At 38.2% G+C, this 25,991-nt stretch overlaps 1 protein-coding gene across 10 annotated transcripts in view; it reads left to right on the forward strand.

Annotated features, from left to right (window-relative positions):
• LOC130156627 (BEN domain-containing protein 5) overlaps positions 1 to 25,991 on the forward strand; it is a 965,146-nt gene that overhangs the window by 583,028 nt on the left and 356,127 nt on the right. For 5 of the 10 annotated variants that reach the window (XM_056355193.1, XM_056355194.1, XM_056355200.1 and 2 more), the window contains 4 exons: positions 9,668 to 9,801; positions 11,509 to 11,884; positions 18,141 to 18,289; positions 22,791 to 23,004. The exons of 2 other annotated variants lie outside the window; for them this stretch is intronic. In XM_056355193.1, the coding sequence (XP_056211168.1) occupies positions 9,668 to 9,801; positions 11,509 to 11,884; positions 18,141 to 18,289; positions 22,791 to 23,004 (873 nt within the window). Of the gene's footprint in view, positions 1 to 6,702; positions 8,915 to 9,667; positions 9,802 to 11,508; positions 11,885 to 18,140; positions 18,290 to 22,790; positions 23,005 to 25,991 lie in introns of those variants that run through there. 3 more of the 10 variants (XM_056355202.1, XM_056355196.1, XM_056355203.1) reach the window with 3 other exon arrangements.

Here is a 25,991-nt window from a genome sequence, read left to right on the forward strand (position 1 = left end):
AGTTTGAGTCTGTCTTTCTGATCATCCACACCCTTCCTTTTCTCTTCTTTTCTGTCCTCTCTTCAAAATGCTGAAAAGTTGTTTTTCTGGTCCCTCTTCTTGAAACATGTGTGCCACTTGCAACTTTTTCACACTTGTCCCGTGTAGACACTAGCAGAATTTTGCCTATAATCAAATGTACCATATAGTAGCTAGCATGATCCTTAGACAACCCTGTTGGAGCCTTTTCTTGCTTGCAAAGTGGTATTAAAGAGTATTAGGTGGAATGAACTGAGGCTCAGGTTTAAAGTTCACTACTGCAGGCTACATTTGCTAGCAAGTTAATAGTGACTATCTTCTAATTGGAAGCATTCTTTCTTGGCTACAGTAAATAATTGTTTTCTCTAGCTTCTGCCTTCAACATTTCTCACCCACACAATTGTAACAAATGCAGCTCCATCAGACTCTCACAGCAATTCCCTACCTGTGTGCATCCATATTCTTTCTTGCCCTTTTATAAAATGTTACAGTCCACTTCATACTAAAAGCTTACGGTGAGATAATCTGCTGTGCATTTCAGAAATATGTAAATTCTCTGTTCCCAGAAAAATTTTAAATTACATAATTCTAGGACTGAGTTTTGGCTAAGATTGAGAGTGGATACACACTAAGAAGTTGAAGCAAGCTTCTTCGCTATGGATAGCTAATGGAGGAAAGACCCTTTGTCAGGTGCTGGAATAGGTGAAAATTTACAAGATGAGATCTTAGATTATGTGAAGTATGTACAAAATGTAGGAAGTTGTCTTGTTGTATAACATTTAACTTAAAGTTTTTATTGGTATTTCTGTAGTCTTGTGCTTCTATGTGCATTCTTCTCCTCCTTGTGCTATTCAGACAGCCTGGGGAGTTGGCACACATAGAGCAGGTCATAGCTGTGGCCGCTGTGTACCATTGCTGCATCCCATGTTCATACGTAGTCCACATGTCACACTTCCTTTCCCAGGGCAGTCTGTAGACCTAATGAACTATTGTGGGAGGGACAGTGTTTGCTAACTGTTCCTAGAAAGCTCTAGGTCTAACCCCTCTCGTGATACGGAACTCATGTGTTGTATGACAGGGACCTGGGGAGAAATGGCACCAGGGAAAAAATCAAAACACCTGCAGCTGCTTCTTGGGTGATCCCAAGTGTTGCCTTGAGTAAAGAAGTGCTGCAGGAAGCCTTCCTGTAGTGGTAATGGTTCCTCACAGATTCTTTGTTCGATATTTTTTTTCCTGGGATAGTTCTGGAGTACCTGCAGACGAGCTTGTGTGTCGGTGCCTTTGAGCAGCAAATCCAACTTTTCCTAACTGTGCTCTCTCTCTGCCATACCTGTGCATCAGGTCTTGCCATGCCAACAGCCCTCTGTGGTCACTGAGAGAAAGTAAGCCCAGCAGGTTAAGCAGTGGTGAAGTAATTTTGTTCACATTAGGATTTAAAAAAAAATAAAATATTTTTTTTTTAACTTCCTGCTGTGATACTTAAGGTGTATGGCCTACTTTGTCAGGTACTTAACTGGCATGCTACTGTTGTGTTGCCTTTTCATCAGGTGAAAGGTCTGGCTGTATGCAGAGATCCACCCAGTCATTTTGTGTTACAGAAAAACTGCATCACACTCTTAAATATAGTCCTGACTACGAGAGTGGCAGTATTCATAAAGAATATTTAAATTTCACACTCGTTTTGTGTTTGATCCATTTCTGTTTTATTTTTAACTTGTTTAAGATGAAGGGTGGAGGTTTTTTTTCCCCTTCTAAATTCTACAGTAGGAACATTCTGAGATATGAAGGGCTTATACAGAGGCACGATTTGGTTGGGGTTTTTTTTATCTTTTATGTTTGTTCACTGTTGTAGTCTTAATATGGCACACTCGCACAGAGCTTGTATGGCAGCAACACTAAAATTTTGGAACTTCTAAAACTGTAGCTGGTAAGTAGTGGCTTGGAGTAACCCTTATGATAGTTGTGATGGTTATATGTCATCAGCAGGATAAAATACCAGTAAAAACCAAAAAGGTTGGATTTATCTGTGCAAGATTTTACCCTTATATTTAATTTTCTCTTTTCCTGTGTCACTGTGCTTCTTCTGGAAGTATGTTGGTTTTTGGTTTTGGGGTGGGTTTTTTTTGTCTTAAACCTTTCTTAACCGTCCTGTTTGTTCCTCAGTTACATTTGCTTTTTGCTTCACCTAATAGTCAGAAGTCATTTATTTATTTTGATGGCATAAAGACATACAAGTGATCTACACTTGTTTTTTTTCTTGATCTTAGTATATACATTGCACCACTTACAGCAGTTAGGCTTGTACATGTTGTATAAGTACAATACAGTAAAAGTATGACTTTCAGAGTTTTAATAAAATGGACTTCAAAGACAGTATGGTTGTGGTAGCTATGGTAACTAACACTAATTAAAATATGCTAAAATTTGCAGGGGAGTGAAAAGGGGAAAAATGTAAGTTAAGGGGATTTTTTTCATAATTTAATGGTAAAACTTTTTTTTTCAGTGGACTACCTAAGTGCCAGTCAGTCACTTATTTGTTATTTTTAAAGGAACTCTTTAAAAATAGTAGAGGCTGAACCACGCTGTAATTTTTGTATATAAACTAAAAAATGCATAAATCTACCCACTGTTTCCATAGCAAGCTCATTCCTTGGGCAGAGTTGTGGAAGCTTCCTGGAGTGTTCCCTGTAGGCTGCTGCATTATCTGCTGAATAGCTGGTAGGCAACATCTGTATGGCTTTGTGGCCTTTGTGATCATGCAGTCATAATCAGGGATTGGTCCTAATATAATTTTACAGCGCAAATTGTAGCTGTCATTGAGATTGATGATCTTTTTAAATGAACTTTTGAACTTTTGAAGAAAGAAATAGCATTTATTATAAATAGCTTTTTGTAAAATATTTATCATGTTCAAACTTTTGAAACATAATTCCCATAGTTCAGTTTCATATGTAGGTACAGAGGAAATATTTGAAGGATAGCATTTTAACATCCTACTTGTTTTCAAGGTTTCTTCTTTTTAATTTAATGGCAATATTGTATTGTGTTTGTTTCAGGAAGGATTAAGAGAGTTGTTCCATAATAGCTATAATCCTTTGTGTTTGAGTATTGTACAAATATTCACAAATCTGCACAACACTTCAGTGGGGTAGATGGGGACAGTAAGATGCAAAGGTTGTTATTCATGGCCAGTATTTAAGCAAATATTGGATCCAGGATTAACACTGTCCTCAGTCTTGTAAAGAGCATGATTTCCTGTTTCTCAGTGTAATGTCTTGTCTGTATTTGATCATCCAGCTCCATCAGTTTCTACTGCAGCCAAGTGTTCTTCTAATACCAGTAAAAGTTAAATGGAAGGAAGAGTTTCTGACAAAGAATAAAAGAACAATAATTATTTGTAGCTGTATTAGTTTTGAGCCATGTTACTTTTGGTTAATTATTTTTGAAGAGACTCTGTATTAGCTTTTGAATTAATAAATATATTTCATATTAATAATGGAAGTTAAGAAAGAAGATATATTTAGGTTATTTAAGTTTTTCTTGCAGCACAGGTTTGACGTCTCTGGGCTTATACTCAGATAGTGAATGTGAACAGTCTGCTGATAAGTGAGTGCGTGCAAAAGGAGAATGTTACAAAATATTTGAACGTTGTCATGTGAATTAGAAATTTGACTACAGATCTGTCCTCTGCTTTTGTAGGAGTTCAGCTCCTTAATCTTTCTGTTCCTTCTTTAGTGCCTTTGTACAAAACAGATGTGGCTTTCTCTCCATCATCAGTGAGCAGTCTTGACACGGGCTTCTGGCACATCATCCTTCTTACCCATCATCTCTAAAAGTTGTCAAGCAGTAGTTTAAGACCTTTCTATCTTGCCTTTTCCCAATTTGATTAAGAATTATTTTCACTCTGTTTCCTATTCTTTACACTTAATTGAAATTCACAAGATTTAACAGCCTTTTTGGCCGGTTCCTTAAGAGCATGTCTTCACCTTCACGTGCTTATTGGTCCTGCCTGTCTCAGTGTTCCGTGATACACTGTTCTTCCCTGACTTCTTTGCTCACTCTTTTTGCTCTGAAGACATTCTTCTAGTCACCTGTTTGTATATTACTGTCATTTTCTTTCTGGAGAAGTGTTGCAGGACTGCTTGGTTCTTAAATTTTTGGGAGTGATACTGGCCCAGATGATGGCAACTCTCAGCTCTGCATTTTTATTCTTAACTTTTCTCACTTAAATTTGTTTAACTAAATATATTTCAGGTAGTGTTTTCACTGTGCCATGTGTTTTATTTCTGTAATCCTCTTATTTTCTGTCCTTCCAAAAAAGCTCTCCTCTAGTCTGCAAAAAAATGCAAAACAATATAGTAAATTATAGTATCCAAAGCCTGAATTGACTGTGCCAGCACCTCATTGACCTCTCTTTTGCACACACTCCTTCCTTTTAGCTGCATCAAGTTTGGCGGCACCTGTCCTCTTCAAATAACTTTTGTATTTCTGCTGCTGTTTGTTGTTCTGTGTTGTCTGTCACTGTCATTCTGAGTTTCTTCTTCTTTGGTAATGGTCTTAATCCCGGTGTACTACTAGCTCAGAGATGTTTCAGATGAGGCAAGGTTTTCTTCCTCTGTATCCTGAATCTGATCCTGCAGGATTGGTACATTTTTCTGAAATCTCTTCTGTTCTTCCTGTTGAAGTCCTTCTTTAATGTTTGTATTCAGTTAGCTAAGGAAGTAATTTATAATTGGGTTTTTTTCCAGTTTCAAATAAACTAGATGGCTTTTTGCGGTTTTTTTGTTTCATTTTTCTTTGGTATTATCATGCTGTTTTCCTTCTCAGTCATAGCAATATTAGTTACTTTTAATTTGTGTTTAATTAGCACTCCGTGCCCTGTTGTACCTGGTGGGTGTATTTGCTTTGAAACCCCAAGTATACCTTTGATTGTGGGTTTTTTGCTTTGGTTCTTAAGTGTCTTTTACTTTATGAACTGTAATTGATCCGCAACCTGCTGAGGCAGGTGATGTTATCTGCTCTGTAGAAGGAGCCTGGCTAAATCAGTAGCAAAGCAGTTCAGTGCAGCAGTGTGTGGGGAATCTTTTACAGGTGTTGTCCATATGTGTTGGATATATGCCTGGAAATGGGAAGGGTGATGGTAAATTTTTTCATCTGTCAGTATATCATTTTTCACAAGGGGTGGAATTTTTTTGAAAGCTTAGGGGAAGGGTGAATTTTGCTTCAAGTTCTTTCATTTTATTACTGTAAGATTTATAGCATTGCCAAGCCCCTTATTTGGACTGATCCCAGACCTGCCATCCCTCATCCATTTGGAGTGCAGAGTTCTCTTCCTCTATTTTTCCAGCTTTTACTCCAAAGGTGGAAAAAAAAATCAGCATTTGAACTACTTTTTGAACGGATTAGTTTGTTCAGTCTTTCTAAATTAGCAAGTAAGAGATGTTTTAAGGAGACTCTGAGATTTCCATAGGGTTTTTTATACATCCCGTGATAGGGTTTTCAATTTTAGAGCACTGACACGTTTCTCCTTGAATTTAACCAACTTGCTTCCTGCCCTGTTGGTCGCTTTGTCTGCTTCAGTTCTCTGCTGCTCTAGACTTAAATCTTTTACCTTTTTGCCTGGATCCACCCATCCTGACACTGAAACCAAGGCCTGACTGAAGAAAACATTCCAGGAACAGTTTATCCTTTGCTAGTTGATACAGATTCTCTAATGCAAGGTTGTTTTTTTGGTTTTCTTTCTTTCATCACTGCTGAGGCCAAGTGTCTTCCCAGCCACTCTCAAATTTCTCAGCAGTTCGCTGTCTTCTTACTACCCAAAAGCTTTGGTAGGTGGCTGTGTGGGGAGGGATGCTGTCATGTGCACTGGCTCTTGAGCCCCATACCTTGTGGCGTTGACTGGCAAGATTGCTTCAAGTCTGACCTTTTCCTGGAGCACAGTTATTCCAGCATGCTTTATTCTGTGCATTGAATCACGGAATAGTGTGTTCTCTGTCTGGCATTATGGCTTCTGTGCACAAAAGCAATTTTTCCTAATTTACATGTGTCTTCCAGAATGCTCGCTCTTAAAGAACAGAGAGAATCAATGATGCCTGTTCTTGTATTGTATTTTTGTATTCTTCTACCCTGCATATTTTGCTACAAGTACCTAATTAGGTGTGTTAAGCGCTAGTTCTCAATAGCTGGTATCACTGAACCGCTTATTCCATATATAGGAAAAAGAATAGGCACAACTTTATGACAAGCTGATCATGGGCACTTAAGGAAAGGTGTAATTTTTAACTTGTAGCAAGGTTTAAATGACTAGGGACAAAGTCCAGACAGATGATTGGGTTTATTACAAAGCCAGGCGCTGAGCCACAATGTTTCCAGGGCTGCCCTTCTCTCTGTCCTGGCATGCTCTGTAGCTTTAGGCCTATTGCATCTTGTCCAGCTGTTCGGTTGGTATCTTGGTTTTCCTGCAGCTCAAGATCATGTGTGTTTTGCTTTTTGCTGGGTTCTTCTTTTGTACCTCTCTTTTGTAGGCTAGCACAACAGCAGACAGGGAGAGTCCTAAGAACTGCTCTAAATGCATGTTTCTCCTACCCCTCCCCCCGCCCCCCCCCCCCCCCCCCCCCGCCCCTCGTTTCCCCTCTCCCTCCCACCCCTTCCCAAATTCCTTTAATATTTACAGAACAAGAGCCAGTACTCCAGCATTAGTCTCAAATTCAGAATGAGATTTTTCTGGTTCTATCTGCAGCTAATGCAGAAGACAACAGAGGTTAGAAATGCTTTTTTTTAAAAAAAAAGAAAGAAAAACAAAAGGCCTTTTCATATTCAACACACTGGATGAATTGTGTCAGGCATAAGTAGGCCTACAAAGAGCAGAGCATATGTAAGAAAATATTACATATATTGTTGTTGGAAGGCGGAGGAACATAAAGTTAATTGTTCATTGACTGAAATTTCCTGAGCTATAACTTATACAAACTCATTTTCACCATTGTTTCTTCAAATTTGGTATGGGGATAAAAGAGTTCCTTTCTTCAACTTACTGGTTTATTTACAGGGTAAGCAGTAAAATCAAAAAGTCAAATGAAGAGATTTGCCAAACATGAAAGAGAACAGTGTTGATAGTTACATACCAATAATGTACAAACTAGAGCATTTGTAAGGAGGTATATAAACAAACATTTACCTGCAGTCCACCAGTGAAGTTTTGCAAACATAAATTTCATAGGCAAACTGAGAATTTGGGAGTGTAGAGAATGAAGAGTTCCGTTGATGTGCATTGTTTTCTTTGACCCCAAACTGTTTTCTTTCATTTCTGTCGTTCAGTCCGTAAAATGTGCTCTTAACATTTATGAATTGACTTAAAAAGCTAAAATCAACAGATAAATATTTCTGTTCTTCCAAATTTTTTTATTTTAATGTTGGTTTATTCATCAGAAAGGATTTCCTGACTTCCACTGTAGTCTGCGCATTCACTTACTCCTCTGTGACCCCCTTCCATGAGTGTGTCAAGGCTTGCTTTTCCCTGGCCATGGGAAGGAAGGCTATGTTTCTAGTTTGCATGGGGTTCTGGCTACTGGTGACCTCAGCTAGTTGCCAACAGACAGGTTTTTTTAACTATGTGAAGTAATTGGATTGTGTCCATCTTGTTGTGAGGCCAAGGGTTATTTCAGAGCATAGAAACTGATCTGCATTCTTTAAATGTAGGAGGAGTTCATCTGCATGTTCTGTGGAACATGAGTTGGCAAAGCAGTCTAGAGAATCTGGCTCTGCAGTATGTATGTGCTGCTTGTCGTCTAAAGAACTGTGAGAACATATTTTAGTAAAGGATTCCTCAGTCTATCAGATACCCCAAAATACATAGTCACAGAAAAAGTTGATGGGTGGGTTTGGTGGCTTTTTTCCCCATTCAGTATGGCTGGATTTATTCTTAAATTTCTGTCCTTCCAAGAAGATACCAATACCTATCGGTCTGTCCTTTAGTCTGTAAATTTTTATTTTTTCTAGGAAGGGCTCCCGTATTTTCTTCTCTTCTCTCTGACAGTAGAATTGGGTTATCTCACTTTTCTGATGAACTGACGTTTTGTAGATAAATGAAAACATAGGGGTTTATTTTTCAAAACTGAAACAGTTGGATTGCCTTTTTGTTTTACTGGGATAAGCATCCGTGATGCTCTGGGGAATGGAGAATGATCTAAAATAAGCCTAGTTGTTTTTTGTTGTTTATCTGTTTCTTTCTGCATCTGTCTTAGTATTTATTGCTACCATCTGCATTTCATTTCAGGTTGTCTAATATCTTATTCTGCATGTTCTGTGCCTATTCTCTTTACATAGCCTTGGGCTGTAATATCACCATTTGCCTACAAGAGATCCATTTCTATCTGTAACAAAATGAATTGCATTCATCTGTGTAATTCATTTCTAATGAATGCCTTGCTCCTCATTAAACAGTGATTTACCTTTGTTTCCCTTTCCTACACTGTCAACACGAACCATTTTGAGGTCCTGTGGAGAGACGCTAATTTGAGAAAGCAAAAGTCAATGCAACTAGAGCACTCAGAAATGCCATCCTCATTGGCACTTCCAAAAATATTCATGGGACACTTTGTGAAATACAGTTTGCAGGTGGATAAAAAGATTCAAAATGTTTTCTTATTCATAAGCTTTCAATGTACAAAGACAACAGTTTAGAGTTTAAATGCATTTCTCCTTGTCAATGTCTTGAACAGGTAGCCAAGCTTGTGAATCTTTTAAGACCTTGTCTGCTCTGCAGGAGTTTTACGGATCACAGGCACATTTGGGGAGACTGTACTCTTGATTCCCTGTCCCATCTGCACCTTTTCAGTAATATTAAAATATATCCAAGTTATTTTGAGAATAATGTTTTGAAATGCTTGGTCCTGAGGTATGTTAGAATGTTTCAGTCTTGAAAATATTTTGCTTCAATTTTTAAATGAGATTCAAAGATTAATATAACCATTTATTGGCTTTGTGTATCTAAATGAAAATAATTAGTACCGTCAACTAATGAAGCAGGTGTAGTATAGTAATTTTGTTGCAGCTTTGGTCTATACACAACTTTTCTGTGATGCCCTTTCAACTTATCCTGCAGCATCCCCTTTTCCAGCCCTGCACTTTGCAGAACAGCAGCATCTGCCATGTGTGCAAATAGATCTGTACTGCTGACAGATGATGGTAGAGTATAGGATGAATTACCAAGTTTATTTTCACTTTAAACCAAAGCAGAGTTTGAACTGCGGCAACCAGTTATGAATATGAAAGTACTGTTGGTAAATATAATTTAGAGCAACACAGATCGTTTTTAGGAAATCGTTTTATTTACAGCGTCTTTAACTCTTGTTTTTGTGATAGTACAAGCTACTCATTGACACTTTTGATCACTCACATGAATTTAGCTTGGCATTTTACAGTATTTATTCTTGTGTTTGGCCAGATTGATCCCCGGTTGAAACTCTAGAATTGCTAGTGGGCATCAGTTGAGTTATACCATGGATAATTTGATCATAGCATGAGGGGATTGAAGCATGGGAAGTTTTTGGTTCTGTTTTTTTTAACTGGTCTTGCCTAAGTCATGTAGTATTTGGAAGTAAGAACACTGATTAATGTAACAAAATTTTATTTTTAATATACATTTTAGAGGACAAAACTGACCTTGAGAACAGTGTGATGCAGAAGAAAATTAAAATCCCCAAACTCTCTCTCAATCACGTAGAAGAAGCTGGGGAGGTTACAGATTATGGGGAAGAAGATGTGGAGCTTAGACACAGTAAGGTACTGAAGTCTTTCTTTTTTTTTTTTCCCTTCTCTTTTTTTTTTTTTTTTTAATTTTTTTTTTTTTGGAAGTGCTTGGGGCATATACAGACGTCATAGCTTAAGAATTCCAGGCCTGCTTTTGATCCCCTTAAAACACTGTGTTTGGTGAAATTGGGTCAAATTGTGTGTGTGGGGGTGGGGTATTTTTAAAACCTGATTTATGTGCAATCGAACGTTTTCCTGCTTATACCGTCTGCAGAGTTTAATTGCCATTGCCATTTGAGATTTTTGGAACAATGCTTTTCCACTTTGGCTCAGAATGCTTTAAAAAGTCACCAGTTACGTGAATGTCGAGCAGCTGTTCTCGGTGGCACTTGTGACCTATTGCGCGCTGCTTGTTTGGAATGGAAGGGGTGCTCTGAGGCTTCCCAACTACAGCAGTAGATGAGAAGACAAATTGACAGGACTGCATCCCTCCATTGTAACTGCCAGTTGCCTTTTTAGGTCTAGATGCCAGAAACCCACTATGTAAATGTATTTATTTTTTTATATCAAATGATTTCTTTAAAAGTCTGCCAACCTTCAGAATAAAATACTGCTCTGTGGCTTCATGTGTTTTGCAGCTGCAGGAATGATACTAGTACATTTCTTTATGGTGGGCCAGCATATTTTTTTGTATTATTTATTTTTTTTAGAGCATGCGTGGAGCAGGCATAACATCAAATAATCTCATTTTCTGCCACATTACTCATGGATATTGTGGTATGGGAACTGATAGTGTCAGCTTCTTGTCTCTAAGCTATGAGCTACATTTGCTTTCCTTGCAGTTGCTTGGAAGTTCAAATGCTTTTTCCATATTTGGCCAATAAAACTTAGTGACTTTTAGCCATGCTGTCACATTTTAATACCACTGTTGGGGCCCAAGAAAAGAGGTGCGCTTTAATTTGTAGGGTTTGTGCAGATGGTAAGAAGGTAAATTTCTGCTGAGAGTTCTAAGGACATGAAGCCTCTGCAATGCAGTACTGATACAGAAGGAATCAGTTGATGAGGGAGGTGAGGCTGGGTGATATGCTCTGTCTCCAACTTCTGTGTTTTCAAGTTCCTTTTCAGTGTTTGCTGATAGCGTTAACTCATTCACTTGCACCAGGCAGTTGGGGGAATATGCTACAGGAATAGTCGGAGAACTATTCCTCTGTCAGAGATCGAGTTTTGTCTCCCAAAGTGTGGGAAGGACAAGCCCTCTGTTCACAGAACAGCTCTGTGTGGTACGCTGCTTTTATCTCTGATGTTACAGGTGATGAGCGTAGCGCGTAGTTGATTCTTTCTCTTACTTATCAGAAAATCAGTCGTCAGAAATCTAAAAGTTAGGGGTAAACTTTAAAGGAAGAGAGATCCAGATCCACTTTTTTAAAAGAAATTAATTTTCTTTACATATGCAATCAAGTGACCTATATACACTGAGCTTGCAAGTGTTGTGCAAATGCAGAAAGGCAGGCCTTTAACTGCCTCAGAAGTTTGTAAATGCATTTAGCGGAGTTTCACGTGCATGGTAGTTATGATGCATATCCACAAGAATCTGTTAGGCAAAACATTTTTGCAGGCAGACTTTGTCTTGCTTTTTTTGGAAAACAAGAATATTAACACTTCCCAAGTCTGTAGAATTTTAAATTTACTACATCTTACTGCTCTCCTAATTTTTAAAAATTTTTTTATTGTAACATGCAGAGACAAGATGGGAGGAAACAAAGTGAAGGTACACACAAAAGCATTGAAGCAGTTGTTGCTCGCCTTGAAAAACAGAATGGGATGAGTCTCAGTAATACTTCCAGCCCTGAGGAGGCTTTTATGGAGACTTCGGAAGGCATGAACAACATGGACGATGCTGTAGTTCCTCGGATTCTGTATGAAGAATTGCTGAGGAGTTACCAACAGCAACAAGAAGAAATGAGACACATTCAACAGGAGCTTGAGAGAACGCGCAGACAGCTTGTGCAACAGGCAAAGAAGCTAAAGGAGTATGGGGCACTCGTGTCAGAAATGAAAGAGCTCAGAGACTTGAACAGGAGGCTCCAGGATGTACTGCTTCTAAGACTAGGTAGTGGTAAGTGCTGGACTTAAATGGGACTAGTTTTAATGAATTTTTCAAGTGTGATCAATAGTAATGGAGACGTACTTGAAGAATAACACTGGTTGTTAAACTGGACATTGAATGTTAAAAGGGTTTTCTGCTGTGGCTGTACAATATGTGTCGAATTTGTATGCTATGTACGTCTGGGTTTTTCTTTAATGATAGTGGAGGTCTTTGTGCTGGTGTGGTTGAATCAGAGTTTCATTTTAAGCAGCTGTGTTGAAGAGTCTCTGACCTTCCAGTATATGCTGAAAAAGATAATAAAGCGTCATCTGCAAAATATACCAATATGTTCCAGTTTAAAAAGGAGAAAAAAAAAAAAAGAAGAAGAAAGAAAGGGCAGTGGAGTGAATATTTGGGCTAAAACTATTTTATCCTTTTCAGTTAGGGATTTTGTTTATTGTTATGTGACTGTGTTACCTTCCGTTTTCTGCCCCCCTCTTCCCATTAGTCGCTCATTAGAATGTGATATATTCCTGAACTTCTTAGCAGTGGCTTTAAGCAGCCATGCTATTTGAAAAATAATGGATTGTTAATTTATAGTAGTGTCCCATTTATCAACACGTGTTACAAAATGCAGGTTTGTGTAATTTGGATTTAAATTTTAAATATCTTGAGTCAATTGCTCATTTGTTTTGGTTTATAACAATTATTTAACCGTTATGTTGGAATAAATGGGAAAAAAAAGACAAAATAAAAAATTCATCCTTTTCATTGAAGATGGTACCTTTGGAATATCTTCAAATACTTTACTAATTTATATTTATTTGCCATTAGAATGTGGTACTGCTGTGTTGAAGATTTGCTCGGTGACTGAAACTTGGTTAAAATTTGTGCATCCAAAATTAGCATGCTGTTTCTTATGTCTGCCTTTGTGTACCTGGAAACTTAATTTTTGCATGTAAATTGGATATTGGCTCTTCTACTTGACTTGAACGAGTGCATGCAGTTTGCATGTGGGTCTGAGTTACATTCATGTACAAACCTGAACCTGGGAGAGCATGTGCCTGTGCCGTAGCATGTGTTAAGGTGTGCCCGCAAGTTTGGAGCAAGGTTCTTGAAGTAGCATCTGACGATTTAAACTGGGTGTTTGATTGTGAATGCTCATCATTGTTACACTGTGCATAATTAAAATGTCATTACTTATTATAAACATTCTAGTTAACTTTTTAAATAAAACTAAATAGGCAAGGTTTCCACAGTCTGAAAAACACAATGTGGTTGGCAGTAGATTCCACTGAGCTTTCTAAAATTTTCCTTGGATGGAAAGATGTTTCTTCATCTGCAAGTAGTTAGCTGGAATTTATGTGAATGGAGCACCAGCCAGATGTTAGTAGGCAATGGGGCTGAACAGCATAAAATACCAATTTAGTTGGTAGACTTGACAGCAGTTTGAGTGGTGAGACCAGCAATGAAATGAAGACAGCTTCTGAATTCTGTCTTGTTTCTTTCACTTTAAGAAAGAAGGGATGCATTTCTTACTTGAGCTGAATCAGAGACCTTGGAAGCCAAAGAAAAAAAAAAAAAAGACACCACCCCCCCCAAAAAAAAACCCCAAACAAACAAACCAAAACAAACAAAACCTCTTGGAAAAAAAGCTGAATCTTCTCTAAATACTTGGCTTGAATTGCTATTGTATCAGTCTGGCACCTGCTTTACAACTGAAAATCAATCTCAATTACGTTGAAGACAAGGTCTTTAAATTTAGTCACGTACCTGGACAAATATGAATTATAAGTAACTTCCAGAAAAATCCCTTGTTGTTATTGCTTCTATGAAAGTTTTCATGGATAGCAAAGGTAGAATTTGGCCTTACTGGCTGTGTCTGTCACAGGGTGTGTGTTTCCCAAGAGTCAATGTGTTAACCACTGATTACTCGATTGCCTTTCCTTGTAGCCTCATTCACAGTCGAGAAACAAGCAGATTCTAGAAAGATCAATACAAAAATTTATGAATGGTTAGAAAGGGAGACATCTTCAGCACTTTATAAATTAGAGAGCCTGATGACAGTGTGAAAAAGTGCTACTTTCAGGCAAGGAATATATATATAAAGACTTCTTTAGTCTTTCTTACTTACCCAACCATACCTTATTTATAAGCTGGAAATGTGAATAATCTCTGAAAATTGTTCAGAAAATAGATTACATCCTGAATTCATCTTCAGTTGCTGCAGCAATCTCTTAAACCTAGAGTTTCAAATTACATGTAATTTATGTTACGCCGTACTTCCAGCAGGCTGGACTTAATGCAAACTAATTGCATTTCTGTTTCACCTTGGAGACTTCTGATTTCTTTGCATGAGATGACAGCTGTTTTTTGCTGATGAATTGCAGCTGTGGGAAATGCGTGCCTGTTGCCATTTTAAAGTTGCAGATCAAATATAGAACAGCCTCTTGAGCTAACATTCAGTCAAGTATTCAGTCTCCTAATTTCCCATCAACTTGTTGATTTGAGTGAGAAGTAGACCTAGGCCTTCATCTCTGCTACTAAACTTGAGCCACTCTTGTGGAAAGAGTGAGGTTCTTCATCTTCCCCATGGTGACACTGAGTTACTCTTAAAAGAGAGCCTTGAAAGCAGGTGTGGTAAATGACATTAGTGAAATCAGTACTGATCCATAGGGATATATTGAAGCTTCTTTATGATTTTGGTGTGCTGTTGCCCAACAGATCCCTGCCTGGAGGAGGCAGGCATTTGACCGGGGCTCTAGGGCCCAAAGCAGTGGGGAAATGAGATGACTGTCATTGAAGAGGTTACAGTATCCCTCATCTGAGCTTCTGGGAGAATGTGTGCAGCCAAAGCCTCTTTTCCCTTACCCGCTCTGGGATCAGGAAGCCCTGTGATTGTAGGCCTTTGCAGTTTATCTTTGTTTTGTTGCACCTGGAAACACACTAATCTGGCCTTTTTAATCAATAGAGAGTAAGGTGATTTAGAGAATTAAATCACTGACTCTTCCCTGTAGGCCTAACTTTAAATAGTCCTTGGATTGCAAAAGATAAGAATTTCAATAACATCTTAAAAACATAGTTGTCTGCAGGGTAAGATCTATGCAGTTTACTATGGTTGTGTATGGCCAGAAGTAGTGAAGTTGTATCAGGGATAATGTTTGGGTGTTGTTCACTCCCTGATAAATACTTCATTTTCATGTTGTATTGGTAAGAATTAGCGTTGCTCTAAAGCCAGGAAGTGTATTCGCTTTCATTCATAAACATTAATTCATCAACGCACGCACAGCCCCCCAGGTGGTTATTTTTAATCCCAGTTTAATTACAGTGATCCAGTTTACAGTGTAGCGGGACTGACACCAGAATAGGGAGAACAAAATGGTATATGTGGTGTACTGCATGTAAGGAGTTACTATTATCAGCTTTTCTAGATTTGTTTGTTTTTTTGATATTAAAAAAAAAAAAAGAAAAAGTGCAAGGTTTCTATCAAGTACAAGTACAGGAAGTACCATATATGTAATATTACCACCTCTCAGACTCCTCTTGTTTGCATTCAAATTCTGGTAGACCATGTGGAAAACGAGCTTGCTGCTTACAAATGTATATTGACCACTTTATCAGTTATTTTGACTTATTTACTAGTTTTTGAATAGCTTGTAGCCTAAGATGCATTTTTTAGGAAAAGAAGTGGTGAAGGGAAGCCACCTACCTCTTCATCCTTCATTTGAAGTTGCTGGCCTCTCATATATTATGGAAACCTTACAGTCAGAAAGAGAAGGACTTTGCAATAAAACATTTGTTTTCTTTTTACATTCTGAAGAACTGTCTTGTTTTTTGGTTGTTTGTTTTTTTTTTTTAATGATCCATATTATGCAAGTACTATCATTGTTGAGCCTTTAGTTAGTGGCATATATTTTTGTATGTTCCCTTCGTCATATTTAAAATAAAATGCAGAGCATGAGAGCTACAGAGAGGAGAAACTTTTAGAGCATGCTGCGTGGTCAATTGGGCACACAACTCCCATTAGCAGTAAGACAATAACGCAGGTTGTGTGTCTAATTCACAACATGCTGGGCTGAAAATGCAGTCTTTAGTAGCTGGTGAAAGCAGCTGTGAAGACTGCCTAATCAGAGGCACATTTCTGTTCAGAAAGAAAAAAAATATCGGTAGAATACAAAAGAAGACATCTAAAAGGCTTTCTGTTGGTGACTTCTAAGCAAGCAGTAAGGCACGAATTGCAATAGAGGCTTTTCTGACCTGTTAGAACTATGTTTGTCGCGGACTTTAATCGGTTGTTCTTCTTGGGGAACTCCGGAAACCAAATCCCAGCTGTGTCAATATATAACTATAAACAAAACCGTAAAAGACTTCTAAATGGCAAATAGTGAAAGTGTTTAAACTGAGGTAAATATGAAAGAAGGTGGTTGTACTTGGGTGTCTTCTCAAAGTGACTTTCAAAGCATAAGAAGGGCTAAGATAGCACTTTGAAGAACTTTAGGTACCAGCTAAATGATCACTTCCTAAGTTCAGGCTGTCTATTACATGCCTGCATCTGCTTGTTGAGGTGTGCCTATGCCGAGATGGACGGAGGCTTTGGGTGGGTTAACCAGTCTGGGTCTTTTCCCCAGTCTGAATCAGTTTAGCAGTCTCAAGTTTAGAAAGTTTACTGTGGCCTTATCATCGTATATGCATGACAGTAGAGGTGCTTATTAAAAGTACTATGAAATTATAATGCAAACGGTGTGGTTGTCCTGATTTCTCTGTTTGTGCCGTGCTTGTATGGCACATGGCTCTTCAGATGCTCGTGGTGGTGGCACTGCAGTAAGCATTGTCTGAGTTGCTGAGATGACTTTTAGTTGTTGCTGAGTGTCAAGTGGCAGTCAGCTGAGAACGTTTAGCCAGCTAATGTTCTAGCTAAATAGCTGGGTGTAGAATAAGCTATAGGATAAATGTCAAATGCTGGCTATGGAGGAAATGATGATATCATGGTATAAACTCTTAAGTGAAACTGCACAAAGTAGGAAGAATGAATGCTTTGCTTGTTCCAGGTACAGGAACTAAATATTTAAGATATGTGACTCAAGACCTGAGTTCTGGTGTCAGCCTGGCTTGCAGAGTTAGATCCATTCAGGGCTCGGTCTGCCACGCAAACACTGAGGAGGGGTGCTGAACCGTAACTCTGACCAGAGTGTTGAATTGGTGTTTGTTGAAGATGTCAGGGTTGGGCTACAGAGTGCTGCGGTGCTCCCAGCACCAACCTGGTGAGTTCATCCTCGTAGTTCTTGAAGTGGCTGATGACTGTGGTGTCCAGGGTCTAAGCTGGCAACCTTGCTGTGTTAACGAACCGCCATCCCTGCGTGGAACTTCAGTGACTGCTGGAGCTTCTCGTGATCCTAGAGACAGACATCAAGACACAATGATAGGCTTGGGGCCATAGCCTGTTCCTAGACTTCTGGTGTAACTGCTGCAATGAATGGAATGATGAAATCCGGTCCACAAATTATTTTATTTTGTTCTTCTGTCTTTTTAGGAACACTTTATAAATTTGATCTGGAAAAGAAAAGTTGATGACTGACAAAATAATTGTCTTCCTTTGAAGCCTCAAACGTGTGCTTCATAGTATTCTGTTGTTTAAACTGTGTTTGATTTTTGTTGATTACATTAAAAATAAAAATCAGTGTGTTGGATGGGTTGGACAATCAAAATTCTAATTTATGTGGGTTTTTTTTAACCTTGGGCACTCATTCTATGCATGAAACTTTAGCATAAGTAGCCTAAGCCTGTTTCCTTTATAGCATTTCTGTCCATCCTCACTATTTTTAATATACCTCTGTTATATCCAAAGATATTTCATATTTCTATAAAATTTGTAATTCTATACGGATAATTTATGTAATTATCACAGTAAATTATGCAGGTTTCTATGCAACTAAGTAATTCTTATTTGAAGAATTACTATTGTTGCTTTTGGTTTATTATTTCAGTGTCATTTTAACATGATTTCCATAGTTTGCATTAAGCAATCTTACCCATATCTGTAATTGTCCATATGCTTTAATAATAAAATCAAACATTTAAATTAAAACTAAAAAAATTAATGTTTATAAAGCAGAGTTACTTATCCTACTTTTATTTGTTGACGTTCAGAAGTAGGATTTTGGTTTAGACTCTTTTTAACTTTAAATGAACATGACTAATGTGCTATTTTATGCTAACCATGGGTGATGAAGTGATTGATTTCGTATTCTCTGGGATAGCAGACAGCTCTCTTTTCTTAACTGTCTAGGACCTGCCATTGAGCTTGAAAAAGTAAAACCAGAATCAATTGAGCCTGAACCTGAGGTACAGAAGACCTTCAGTGAGGAAGCAAATACATCAACGTACTATCCTGCCCCCGTTCCAGTAATGGACAAGTATATTCTCGAGAATGGAAAGGTATTTTAAATTAAATATAGCATGAATAATGCGTAAATGTCCATCAGATGATTTTCTTGTGGAATTTTCTTGATCTCAGGGGTTTTGCATAGTGGCAGCTTATACAAACTTCCTCAGTTTTCATAAAGGTATGCTATTATGCTGAGGAAAATTATGAAATTACACAATTATGAACAGCATAGAAAATTATCCTCAGTGATGAGAGCATTGAATGCTGTGCAGCACAAGGAACATAATTATTAAATATGCATACACAAGCAAATTGGCATAGTCTTCAATTGGTGACATACGTAAATCTACCAAATAGAGACCAAAGTCTAATAACCCGAATTACAAAGTTACATTAGTCTATTTAACAGAAGTACTTTTTCCTGAAAGGTCTTTAATGTTTTTAATGTGCTGTAGTCATATTGCAAAGAAGCTTTCATGTTTTGGTTGAATTGGAGTCCAGTAGATAATTATGAACCCTGGAATTAAAATTGGCTCCCTTGAATCTGCCACTGAATTGAACTGATGTAGTGCTACTTTCCAGACACTCCTATAAAGTTGGTGAGATACCAGCTAGCTACAGTTTGCCAGAACCTGACTGATAGTTTTTCAGACTTCAGCATGTTCAACACATTGTTCACTCATCTGCCGAGGCCTGCCTTTACAGCTGCTGCCATTATCATGAAATAAGCATTATATTTCTTTTACAAAACTATGTTCTTCAGAACTGCCTATGCAGATCCTGTTTCTTAGGATACATATGCATTTGGTACCATAATCTGAGAACCTTTAAGGAGGAAATGTCCGTTTCAGTTTTGGCATATAGTGGAATTACTGCTAGAATAGCATGAAATACTACATTTTCAGATTTGTGTTATAAGAGTGACTGCACAAGTGTCTGTCATTATTGAAGATGAATTTGACATAACTGTGGAGGATGAAATGTGTGTGAAAAATAGTATAAACTTGGTACTTTGACAGGTATTTGGTTCGTATAGCTTTTCTTGCCTAGTATATTTAACATATGTCATTTGCTTGTATATTTGCACAATGAAAACCTCGCATGACTGTGAGTTTGGTTTATCTCCTTTTTTTCCACTTAAGGTCTGTGGGACAGGGCATGTCCTTTAGTGTTTGTATGCAGCTTTTCCTGCACCTTTATTTCATCTGCCAGCTTCTTGATACTTCTGTTGCTGAAGTTTTCTCTGTCTTTATAAATATTAATCTTTCTTTAACTTTCTTTTTGTAATTTTTTTTCTTAAGTTTCTGTGTTTTACTGGGGCTTCAGCCAGCTCAGATGCCAGAAATGTGAACTAAGAATGTATTTAGAGTGTTGGAGGGCGGTGGTTTATTTTTCAGTTTTCCTTATTTATGCCTTTTTTTCTCTATTCCTTTATTGACATGCACCACTAGAGTAGTTGAAATACTTTTTTAGAAATCTTGCCCTTTGTGGCATCAGATTTGATCTTTGTAGGATTCTTTTAAGGCAGATAAATCTCTCTTCTCCAGAGGGAGAATGGAGTTACTGAAAAAGAGCCTATGGCATTCATTTAAAGAAAAGAAAAGAAGAAAGGAGAAAAAAAAAAAGAAAGAAAAAGGTTCATCTGAGATGCATTTTAGATACGTTGCATGTGTTAGCACAGTTATGTTGGTGAGCATTGCTTTGAATTTGCTGTTTCTGTTGCATTGTACTTGAACATTGATCCTGCAGTTGCTGAAATTGGGGGTAAAGTTCCCATTGATTTCATCAAGCCAAGGGTCTGGCCCATAGGGCAGCTCTTCCAGCAAGAAGGAAATGGCTTCTGAATTTGGAGTACAGTAAGCTTCCCATAGCTTTGGGAGTAATAGGAAACAGTACCGGGCCAGTTTCACGGAGAGGTAAACTGAGACACGGGCAGATTAAATTCCTTGCCATAACAGTGCTAGAAATAGAAAAAGAGAGACATAAGATTTCTGTGGCTGGCTGTCACGTAGTTGCTGTTACCATAGGTGTTTCATACAAGTGATAACTTTTTTTATTAAATGAGGCATGTTTGGTTAAGAGATGATCTGTCTGAAACATAAATATTAAAAGTTCTTCCTGTAACTTGTTGTTTTCTTTAAAGTAACTTAAAGCTAATGAATAATTTTGTACTTAAGAGGCTAAACAATCTTTAGCAAACAGAAACCCTGATTTTGGCAGAGGGGAATCAGGTTTTTGATCAAATACAGCAGTTACTACAATTAGCATAATGCAGACATCAAAAATTTGGCAATGCACAACGTTCATAATCTTAGTTATTTTCTAACTAACTTAACACTCATTTTTACAGATGACTATTCCAAGATCAGAATAACTGAATTATAATTGTTATGTGATGGTTTTCTGAGCACAGACTGCTCAGTCTGATTGAAGTTGTCTTACAAAAGAAGTAAAGAGCAGCGAAAAAGTGTGAATTTTTTTAAAGCAATTATGAAGATGCTCAACAACAGAGAAGGAAGGGGAAAAAAAGAGGTGTTCATGTTGTGGTTATCACTAGTTCCATTTCTGTCCATTACAAAATCTAAATATCACGCAGACTTGTGAAAAGCTTGTTAGAATCCCTTTAGTATAGAAGATTTTGCAGGAGAGGCAGCTTGCTTTATGGTTTTATACTTTGAGGAAGTTAGACATTTTCATTTGTTTTTTGTAACATAGCTGGTAGCCAAACCATTCATATTTTTCTGTTTAAGTTTTTAAACAACTAGTTGCTTTTGAAGGATGCTGTCGTAATAAAAAATTTCTTCAGGTTATAGCCCTCATTAATAATTAAAGCAGGCTTCCATTTAAAGGAAAAATGGTATTTGATTGAATACAGGCAGTAAAATTATGGGTATATAAAATTTTACAGTAGCTTTGTCCAATTTTCATTGCGTTTAGTGGGACTTTACGTGATACTGTTCAGATCTGTATGAGTAGCAGGCACAGTTTATGTAATGCCACATGAAAGGAGTAAAACCATGAAAACTAAAAGCAAAACAGTTAAGGCAAACAGTCTTCTAATATGGTTTTACCATAGAATTTTGTTCATAGGGGTTTTTTTTAGTTTTGAGGAGGCAGCAAGTTTTTATTAAAGCGTTAGTGTGACAGAAAGAACATCCTGATTTTATGAAACCTGAATTTAACAATCCCATTGGTACATATTTTTGGTATTTTACACTTTTACGGATTATGAGAAAGTAAGTTCTGTCTTCTTCCTTTCCAATGCAGTGAACTCCTACCAGTAATTAAACAGCTAGGTCACTCATTAGCTTGTTATGGATGATGAGCAAATGTGGGTTCAACTGAATGACGTTCAACACCATGTGAGCAAAGCTTTCTGTGTGCAGAGGTAGTTCAGGTGTCTGCACTGTGCTCCAGGAGTTAGGAGCATAGACGTACAAGGTGCAGAGTATTCTCCGTGGTTCTGCACTGGGCCAGCATCTGCATCCTGGCTGCACTCATGTCAGACCCGTGCTGATTACTAGTGCAGTTATTTCCCTTGATGGTGTCCTGGTTATCAGGACTATCAGCTCAAACATACGTAGCGGCAGCCTAAGGATGGTGCTTGGATTCATGTCCTGCATTCATCTTAAGTCTGGAGCACTTGGAGTCTTGGGGTAGAGATCCGGTGTAGCTCTGTAGGAGTCAACCCAGCACAGTCAATGCTGAGCAAGACTACTAAGCATAACTAGACTCAAGCAGCTTCCTTTTGGAGACTACAGTGGCTTCACACTGCATTTCCCAGTACCTGCATTATCCTGCTTTACTACTTCAGCGAAATATCCCTACTCCCCATTGTCTGGATAACAGAAAGTTTATGATGTTGCAGCAATGGGTCATTGCCTTACCACAAAACAGTATTCCCCTGGATAGATCGATCATAGGTGGTAGGCCAGCTTTGTGATGGAATTGGAGGTTTTACAGAGCTTCCAGACTGCCTTGGCTTATATTGAAATTGGAGCTGTCAAAATCCCTTCTGCCCTTCTAGTTACTTCAAAGAATCAGGATGAATTTTGCCAACAGGTACAGGATCTGACTTAGGAAGTATTTCCCTCTCTATTGCCTCTGAAATACGCTTTGGATAAATTCTGTTTCAGCCAAAGGGAAGCTTTATATTAAAGCCAATGTTTCATCTTGCTCCTCTATTAGGCTGGTGCAACTGCTTGGTTTATATGGTGTGCAAACCTTTATAATACTGGATGTGTTTACTGTTTCCTGCTTGTGTCTCTGTTCCTGACCATAGTCTTTCAGGAGATAGGCTGTGGGGGGGGTGGGTTTGGGGGGGAAAGTAGAGAGTAAGAACAACTGAATACAAAAAGGAACTATATCATATAAGAGGTTGACTTGAACTCCCTGACCCATAAAGTTGGAGAAGTTTCAGAATTAGGCAAAATGGATTTGTTCAGCCCTAATTACTGTTATTATAGTACATAATATTAATGTTCCTACAGCACTTGGATACTGTTGTGTGCTACGTACCATAGATAAGTTGTTATTATTACTACCTTCTAGGTCCATCTTGGCAGTGGAATTTGGGTAGATGAGGAGAAATGGCACCAGCTGCAAGTAACACAAGGAGATTCAAAGTATACAAAAAATCTAGCGGTTATGATTTGGGGAACAGATGTTCTCAAGAACAGAAGTGTCACAGGAGTTGCAACCAAAAAAAAGAAAGATGCCGTTCCCAAGCCACCTCTCTCACCTCACAAATTAAGCATTGTCAGAGGTAGGTTATTTGAAAACTTTTGCTTCCTGCTTTGGAGTTTTACCATTATCACTGAGTTGAAAGATGCTTCTTTTCAGCTCATGTAAAATTAACTGATTAAAAACTGTAATTCAAATTGCTATTGCATTGTGAAGCGCATACATATCCAGGAAAAGTAAAACACATTGCAATAGCTGTGCACAGTGCAGGCCTTCACAGCTGAAGAGTTTTACACTGACTTCAGTAAGGTTCAAGAAGATCATCACTTTAAACCACTTGCAGGACAGGACTCTGAGCCTGGAGAACAACACGTTGTTCTGGAATTCATTTATAACATAATGATTTCTTAAAATGCATATATTCCTTTTAACAAGCCTGAGAGTAGCTTTACCACATTCTTTCATCCAGAATATAACCAACCCTGGCATGAGGCACAGAAACCATTATAGCTGTGACTATAAAAATACACATACCTTCAAAGGCAAGAAAGAATAGTCTTACCCTTTTAAGTGGAGAAAATTGAAATAGTAAAAATTAATTGTTGCACTTGAATTGGAATTTGAACAGGAAGCGTAAATCGCTGACATATCTGGCAGGAGAAATTGCAGTGACACTTTCAGTAACTGCAAGCCTGAGACCATGTATGTAGCCCTTTGAGAGAGAGAAGGCCTTCTTTATTTAAAATGAATAGTGAATTTCAGTCCCTTTGTATCATCATGCTTGTGTTTTGCATTCATTTCTGTCTCTCTTGGTGTTTCAGGCTTCTTTTTAAGTCAGAACTGAGTCGGTTCCTCATGGAATACATACCGAAATTGGATTTTTAGGTTTTGCGTCCATACTAAATTGCAGTAGGGCTGAAAGAAATCTCCCTGTTTGATTGAGCTTCATTATTCTGCATTTCCTGTTCTTAGTTGCTCTGTGCTCTTAACTATGAACTCTTTAAGAGCTGTTGTAATCTGCTTTGCAAGTACCATGTTTTGGAAGTAAGAAATACGATTCCTCTTTGAGTGTGTGCATGTGTCTGTGTTGTGTGGAGAAAAGCTGGAAACTGATCTTTGTACTGTCATCTTTCTTAATTTGTAAGAAATGAGTAAAAGAGATGGGTTTGTTGGTTTGTTTTTTTTTTTTTACTAACACGCTTCAAGAATATATGTGGAAGTGCAAGCTGTTCCATGCTGATTTTTCTAGTTCTGGCTGGGATCTTTTCGTACAATCTTAACACGTGTAGCAAAGTAGTGATGCACCGGCCATGTAAGGAATCCACTCTGTGGCTGTGGCTACCCTTGTCAGCTCCTAATGGGAAACAGAATTGGTTACCCACATGCACACTTACAAGCACGCAGTAAAAAGGGGGTATTTTTCACTGGCCCATTGCAAAGAGCTTTGTATTTTCCCTGCTGGAGGCTGTTACTCCTCAGCACTGCTGGCAGGGCTGCTTATGTCAGAATTTCCTCTTCTGCTTCGATCAGGGCCACTCTGTGTTGCTTGAGCCATTTGAATGACAGCTGTCTTCTAACTCCCCTTGCTTTGACTACGGTGAGTTTGGGAGTCTGCTCCAACAAATCCATGGTGAAAGGCAGATGGGGCCCTTCCCTTTCTTCTCTTCCATACCTGTACATTTGCCAGGAACTCAGCTCTTCCCTGTTTCCTTGGTTTTATGTTTTCTGCCATACTTTTGCTTCCAGCCTCAACCCTCATATTAATTCTACAGTTCCACACCCTGGTTTTCCATGTTGTTCTTTCTAGTGTTTCTTTCACCTTGTCTTAGACTCCCTTTTTGTTAGACTCAAGACTGTACAGTCTCCTTTTGAAACAAACTGCATGGCCAATGTTTTAGGTGTCAGCAGACAGGTTTCCTGTATCAGCAGCACTGGGTAGCACATAATCATGATACTCCATGTTGTTGTGTCCTTTGCATTTGTGTCAGTGTTAGCAGGTCTTGCCCCATCATGCCAGCAGTGTTTCCTGGAAAGCTTGAAGTGATCAGATAAGACGTTGTAATGGAGAAGAAAACAAACAAAGAAACAAAAATGAGTAGCAAGTGGACAAATGGTGACTACCCAATGATTTGGATCAGGCATCACAAAAAGAAGTAAAGCTCCTTGTTGGTCTTTGAGGTCTGCTTGAATCTTTGGTCCAGTCAGAAATACGAAGGGGTATCTGTATGCTCCTCTAAAGCCAAAAGACAAAGAAGCAGCAGAACCCCCAGTTCACTCTTTGGAGCCCCTAAGCCAGCTTTTACTGGAAGTTCACCTTACTAGGTTTATCTGCTGCAACCTGGGAGTATCCCTGAGATTGCTGTAGCGCAAGCTTATGACCTGCAAACGCTGCATTTCTTCAGGTTCTCAGTGATGTGCTGCCTCTTCGGTTTGTATTTCAAATCATAGTTATGCTGATATATCATATCATACTGATAATCAGCATTTCAGCTGATTAATTTTATTAATTTTATATTCAGTACATCTTACAACATAAAATTCACATTGTTTTGGATGTTCTCATCATTCTGTGGACACAGACTAACTTATTTAAAATAGATTTTGGAACGACAGCATTAGCTCTTAATGTGTCTGATATCTCTAGCTTCTTAAGAATCCCTACTGTGTAGTATGTAATAAAGAAATTATAAAAAGTATGATGCATGAGCACTGTTATAAACCTTATTAATGCAAAATAACCTTTTATAAAGCTTCTGAGAGGTTTCAAAACGAACTACAAAGCATGCATAGTACTTAATTTTCATAACTTTTTAATATGACGCATTAGAAATGTTGTAAACCATGTTAATTAAGTGATAATCTCTATGGCTTTCTGTATATGAAGCAATAAATGGCTACTGGAATAGATTACTAGGCAAAGCAGAAGAGTTTGTGTAACCAATCTGGGAAGCCTGCACAGCAAAATATATTGTTCTGGTTATGAAAACAAAAAAACCCAAAACCTGCCTGTCACTAAGCAGTTGGGTGTGCTGCACCACCTCTGATTTCAGTAACCTGCAGGATGTTGGC

Source organism: Falco biarmicus, chromosome 11 (genome assembly GCF_023638135.1).
Source record: "Falco biarmicus isolate bFalBia1 chromosome 11, bFalBia1.pri, whole genome shotgun sequence".
NCBI classification, from domain to species: Eukaryota; Metazoa; Chordata; class Aves; order Falconiformes; family Falconidae; genus Falco; species Falco biarmicus.